The sequence below is a fragment of the Pimephales promelas genome, chromosome 6 (assembly GCF_988280905.1).
Source record: "Pimephales promelas chromosome 6, fPimPro1.hap1.1, whole genome shotgun sequence".
In the NCBI taxonomy this organism is placed as follows: Eukaryota; Metazoa; Chordata; class Actinopteri; order Cypriniformes; family Leuciscidae; genus Pimephales; species Pimephales promelas.
Genome location: NC_142774.1, coordinates 34600471 through 34607179, shown reverse-complemented (window position 1 = coordinate 34607179; position 6709 = coordinate 34600471). Strand labels below are relative to the sequence as shown.

Below are 6709 nucleotides of genomic sequence, written 5' to 3'. Positions count from 1 at the left end.
TGATTTTCGAATCATTTGATTGAAGTAAGCAACAGACTTGTTTGTGATTTGACATCTGGTGATAATAAGAAACATCTGGCCTGAAAAAAAAAATAAGTTTCAGAAAGTCAAAGCTAAGTTTTGAGCAAAATTTGAATATATATATTAATAATGATCAAAATAATAAAATACAATGTGCTCCCTTAATTCAGCCATTTTATAAATAAATACAATTCCATGGGTGGATTAATGGCAGATTGATGATAGTTAATCGCTGTGAACAGATCGGTTGGTATAGTGCGCCATCCATTGGCTAAACTTTGGTACTGCAGTACATCAGTAGTGAGTTTGGTGTTGTTGTTGTGTATTCCATCATGAAACCCTGCTTCAGATCAGGCCTGCCTCAAGCTCTAAGATAGGCCTATAAGATGTGCATGATATCATGTCATGCTCTTTTTTTAACTAAATAATACATAGGCCTATAAACCTACATCCATATGTTTTAGATACAATACTATATGTTTTTATAATTTTGACACATGTTAAGCAACCTCATTTATTTTTCCTGAACATCATCACGATTGAAAATGTGACATTGATTTCCTACAACAGTTCAATAAACAGTTAAAATTAAATCACTTACATTTTAGATGTAATATTGGCTGTTTTTGTTCTGTTTCAGCAGCGAAAATAGTTCCAAACAAAAATCACAGCAGAACCACAAGAACACTCAACCTGTTTTCATTACTGAATGATTCAGCATTTTGGACGAATCGATTGAGTCAAAGATTCAATGACCCATTCATAAACATCTGTCTCATTCTTGAATGAATCGTTTGAATGAATGAATCAATGACTCACTCATTATGACGGTCGCCTGCCGCGCCACCTACTGGCGGTTTAGTGTTAAATGTTTAAAAGTAGTGTCATTCTTTCCAACGTTTCTTATACGTAAATTTAAATCAATTTCACAACATTATTTTATGCAATTGTAATTTTTCAGTGTAAATGATTCAATTTGATCAGCCCCTTGGGTAACAGCCCTATAGTGTCTTATTATTCGAAATAATTGAATTTATTGACCAAATTTAGGAATTTAAATGAAAGATTTCTGACACCGCAGCACTGCGACCGTTGCGAACATCAACTGTCAAGGTGGTCTACGCTCCCATTGTATGTCACGACTCACCCACCATCTCCTCCTATAGAGTCAGAAGCATTTGAGATCGCTTCGGGCCATTCACATCCCTGGTGTGCTCAACTGTGCAGCCGGCGAGCTCTCACGGCAGCCACCTCTTCCGGGAGAATGGCGTCTCCATCCCCAAGCGGTTCAGCTGATATGGGGAATCTCCGGAGCTGCTCAGATAGATCTGCTTGCCTCTCTGGACATGACCTATTAACATTTGTTTTATTTCTTGACCGGAGGATCCCTCGGCACGGATGCACTGGCGCACAGCTGGCCCCAGGGCCTTCACAAATATGCATTTCCCCCAGTGAGCTTTCTCACACAGTCAGGGAGAACGAGGAGCAGTTCTTGCTAGTTGCGCTGTACTGACTCAACCGGACCTGGTTACCAGAACTTATGCTCCTCGCGACAGCACCTCCTTGGCCTATTCCTCTGAGGAAGGACCTGCTTTCTCAAAGACAGGGCACTCTATGGCACCTGCGTGCCGTCCAGACCTCTGGAGACTCCATGTCAGGTCCCTGTACGGGATGCGGAGGTTCTAGGTGGCCTACCACAGGCTGTGATAGACACCATCACTTTCACTTGCCCCCTCTATCCGTTGAAGTGGAACCTGTTTGTCGATTGGTGTTTTTCCCACCTGGAAGACCCCTGAATTTGCCCGATCAGTCGAGCTTTCCTTCCAGCAGGATGTGTTGGAGCGATGGCTGTCTTCCTCCACACTCAAAGTGTATGTTGCCGCAATAGCTGCTCATCACGATGCAGTAGAAGGTAAGTCATTAGGAAAGCATGACCTGTTCATCAGAAAGGTGCCAGGAGGCTAAATCTGCCTCGTAATCCGCACACTGTACCCTCTTGGGACTTCACTCTAACGCTCAGAGCACTCCAGAGGAGCCCTTTTGAGCCCCTATTTACGATTGAGTTAAATATCCTGTCGGCTTTGGCTTCATTCAAAAGGGTAGGGGATCTAGTAGAATGCAAGTCCTGCATGCCAATGTTCATAGCGTGCCGAAGTGATGACGTCACTTTGTAGGACGACTCGGAAGCTAGCAGCGCATGGGTTCCCTCGGTCGAAAAGCAATGCATTTTCTCCATAGAGTTTTGGAAAATCGCAAAAAAATAAGATCTATTTTAACACGTTTTGTCTAGCAAGATAATCCTTACAAGTTAGTCCAAAATTTATACATTTTGAAGCCTATATAAAGATTTTAAAAAACGCAATCAGACACAATAAAGTTTAAAAAACCACAAGCAGGTTATAACTGTGTGTTCTATGTCATAGATCAAAACGTGAAAATATTTAGAGGCTTTGTTCACCACAGACCTTATTTCAGGCGATTTAGCAAAAACCCATTCAAAAATCCCATAGGCTTTAGAGCGAGGGAACCGTAATGCTAAAATGCTAACTAACCGCGTTTTGGCCTACAGAGTGACGTCGGCTAATATTTGCAATGGCACGTATGCGTTGGGTTTAACCCTTAAATCAAAAATTTTATCAAGCATTTGTTGTGCCTTAAAACTTTTCTTACAAAACCCATTGTCCAATCAGTACAAATATAGTCTTAAAATCTTAATAATTTACACTTTCAGAAAGTTTGTTTTAATTGCATTGTATTCTTTAAAGGGATACTCCACTTTTTTTGGAAATAGGCTCATTTTACCACTCCCCCAGAGTTAAACAGTTCAGTTTTACCGTTTTCAAATCCATTCAGTCGATTTTCTGATATTTAGAAGAATATGACAGTTTCTGGTCTCATTGACGTCCGTCCATAGTATATTTTTTTCCTACTATGGAAGTCAATGAGACCAGAAACTGTCTGGTTACTGATATTCTTCTAAATATCAGAAAATCGACTGAATGGATTAGAAAACTGTAAAACTCAAACGTTTAACCCTGAGGGTGTTGTAAAAGGAGCCTATTTCCCAAAAAGGTGGAGTATCCCTTTAAAATTATTACAAATTGGACCCTATCTGTTCATGTTCCAATGTCTCTCCACACCTCATGACCTAACTCTGTTTGCATGTAATATAATAAAATTACCTTCCTTTCTGTCTTGCAGGATTACTTGCAGATAATATCTTTGATGCTATGTTTACTACATAATGTTGGGCACAATTTTCAGGCATAAAGCACTCACTGTAAAATATAAAATTTCAGCCTATTCCTCATATATGTCATAAAGGTTTGCACAATGAACATGTGAGCCCTTGTAGGCTATCCAAAATACTCTGAAAATACAGGTTGTAAAAATTAAATGGACTTTTAGACTATATACAACAAATTGACCAGACTGCACATCATTATTTATTAAATGGCCCTAAAAAAAAGAGTCTCAAATAGTAACAGTATAGTCTCAATAGCAATCTACTATATTGTCCTCACTCTGCTGTGCTGCTGAAAGAATGTCCTCCATTAGCGATCGGGGCGAATTCACGACATGATCACTACTCAACTTCAACGTCCTCTGCATGTCATCTAGATCAAGTATGTGCAGTATCATGGGTAGGCTAATATCTTTGATGCAGTGCAGATCACTGTCCGTTCTCTTATCAGATTCGCACACAGATCCTTTGGCCTGTTGTGTGTTGAGGTATCTACTCTGCACCTCGTCCCCCCATCTGTTCCCATTTACATTTAAGACGAGAGTGGAATCTACATCTGAGAAGTCTGCGCTCTCAGATGTAAGTGATCTGAGTTTGAGCAAGAGTGCACAGGCTCTCTCACACACAGGTCTGTCGCAGTCAAACAAGCTGTTAAAAAGCAAGTCAAACAGCCCGAATTCTTTCAGTTTGCTCAAGGCCTGCATCAAGTGTGTGTTTTCAGAGGAACCAAAGTTTTGGATTGCGTATGGACAGCAGGTCAGTGTCTTCTCCATCAAAACTTCTGCCAGCTCCAGTGTGTGCATTTTCACTTCCCAGTCAAAATCATTGCATCCCAGTGACAGGACGGAGCTCAGGAACGGGTGCACAGCTGTTACGAGGTGTGATCCTTTCAGCCATGATGTGAAGGCTTTGACCACCGCTCTACGCGGGAAGCCCTCCGTGTCCTGAGAGAGAATGGTCATCATCTGCTTCAAAGCCTCCTCCTGAAGTTCAACAACACGTGAAGAAAAAATAAGAAACCACCCAAAACAACTTGAGGGTGAGTAAATGAGGACAGAATTTTCATTTTTGGGTGGAGTATCCCTTTAAGTAACTTGTGAAATTTCATTGAATTTTCATTTTTGGGTGGTGTGAAACCAGGCATTTATAAATGTACAGTTACATACAGTTTACTGGAACCATTGACTTCCATGGTATTTTTTTTTTCTTACTACAGAAGTCAATGTTTCCAGTTAACTATTTGGTTTCTGACATTCTTCAAAATATCTTCCCTTGTGTTCAGCAGAAGAAAGAAATTATCCCTTTAAACTATCCTTTTAACATAGTGCCTATGGAGATGCTGGGGACACAGCAGCTGCTGTTTGCTGATTGGTTTGTTTCGACTAGTCAAGAATGTTTTTCCAAGATGGCTCCTGCCTGTATACACGAAGTGGACTGTCTTTATAAAATATCATCTTATTAAACGGTTTGTTACCTTACAAAGACAATCCACTTCGTGTATACAGGCAGGAGCCATCTTGGAAAAAACAGTCTTGACTAGTCGAACCACGAACGCCGTTCATTCAGTTGAGCTCACTTGGCACAATGGTCGTGGTTCGACTAGTCAAGACTGCTTTCCAAGTGGACTGTCTCTATAAAATATCTTCGGTAACACTTTACAATAAGGTTCATTAGTTACTAGCTTAGTTAGCATTAACTAAGAATGAACAATACTTCTTCAGCATTTGTTAATCATTTTTAATGTTAATTTCAACATTCACTAATATTTTAATAAAATCTTGTTGACATTGAACAGCTGAATTTGTATTAACTAACGTTAACAAAGATACAAAAACAGTGTGTATTGCTCAAAACAAATGTATTGCTCATGGTTAGTTAATACATTAACAAATTTTTAATTAATGAACCTTATTGTAAAGTGTTTCCATATCTTCTTATTAAACGGTCTGCACACTTACAAAGTTCTCAATGCTGTGTTTTGCATGTATGAACCCTCATTATGTTACTGTGTTAGTGCGGGGCTATTTTGAGCCTTGTTAGTGGTATTAACTAGCGGTTTCTCTTTACTTATTAAATGCCCCCATATACTAGCGTATACGCTTAACAGTTTTTAGAGATAAAACTCTTTACATTCGATCATCATAAAAAGGTCGACTAGGTTCATTTTGTGCCGGAGTTCTCCTTTAAGGGGACAGGTTTTACATTGATCAGAAACAAGTAAGTTCATCACTTGCAAAAGAAAAATTTGCATATTTGAAACTGGATTTGACTGAATTGAGTAACTGTCTCACCAGAAGGTTGCTGTTGCTCACAAGCGCCATCTGATGGAGAGAAGAGGTAACTGCCTCCCCGACGACAGCCACAGCACTAGCTCTTACATAGCCTTCTGAATCTGCCAGTGAAGAGAGGAGACTGGAGACCATGCCGCTGGTGTGGAGAGCTTCAATGAAACCACTGCTACCTGACAAAAAGTACAATTACAATGAAAACAATCCCTAAAATACTCTGCAGAGCAAAAGATGAAATAGTAACGATATGTGCGTGTGGTACCGTTAAGGGCACTAGTCAGCTGGGTGATGAACTCTAGTGTGGAGTCTCTCACTTCCCATCGCAAATCACACATCCGTTTCTTCAATACGGGAAAGAGGTCTGCAGAACACACATGACCACATACTGTGATGTCTTTTGATGTCGATCTGTTTTTGAAATGTGCATGATGTTGTGTTGATCATTTTTGTATCTATTAATACTTTCTTTCTTCTGTGGAACAATGTTGGTTGCCAAATAGTTTCCCCCATACAAATGGCAGTCAATGGGACCTGAAAAGGTTTAGATACCAACATTCTTCAATTAAAAAATCTTCCTCTATGTTCCGCAGAAGATAGAAAGTCATACAGGTTTGGAACGACATGATGGAGAGAAAATGATGACAGAATTTTCCTTTTTGGTTGGACAATCCTTTTAAATAATAAAGGAATGATGTATTTGTTTGATTAAATGTTTTTAAATAGACCCCTTTTATAAAAATGTTCACATTACATTACAAATGAGGCTGAAGTGCTCCTCACCATGGCTGATAAACTCCAGGAGATCAGGGAAGGGCGAACACACCGCAATCCAGCTCATAGTGGCCTGATATGTTTTCTTCAAGACCTTGGAAATCACAAGAAGCTTCAAGTAAATAAGGAGTTTCAACAACAGATCTGCTTTAAAATGCAAAATGTAATATTAGCAAGATATAAAGAAATGTGCATACTTACTGTAGCATGGGAATCTGGACTCTGTAGATAGTCCAAGAGGACACCAAATATGTCCTTCCTTATATTCAAATTTTCTATAAGTAGAAATATTAAACAGATATTACAGCCAACACCAATTCAATACCAAATCACTTTCAAGGTCAATGATACAAATTCAGTAGGCTCTGGATTCTGATCAGTAAGG

The 6709-nt window shown here is 39.5% G+C and overlaps 1 protein-coding gene across 5 annotated transcripts in view; it reads right to left on the bottom strand.

The window, feature by feature from the left end:
* Positions 1–3444: 3444 nt before the first annotated feature.
* Positions 3445–6709, bottom strand: part of brat1 (BRCA1 associated ATM activator 1) — a 38148-nt gene continuing 34883 nt past the window's right edge. For all 5 annotated transcript variants that reach the window (XM_039670129.2, XM_089132479.1, XM_039670127.2 and 2 more), the window contains 5 exons: positions 6526–6599; positions 6334–6418; positions 5816–5914; positions 5557–5726; positions 3445–4248 (listed from right to left, as the gene is read on the bottom strand). In XM_039670129.2, the coding sequence (XP_039526063.2) occupies positions 3517–4248; positions 5557–5726; positions 5816–5914; positions 6334–6418; positions 6526–6599 (1160 nt within the window). In that variant the 3' untranslated portion in view covers positions 3445–3516. The remainder of the gene's footprint in view (positions 4249–5556; positions 5727–5815; positions 5915–6333; positions 6419–6525; positions 6600–6709) is intronic.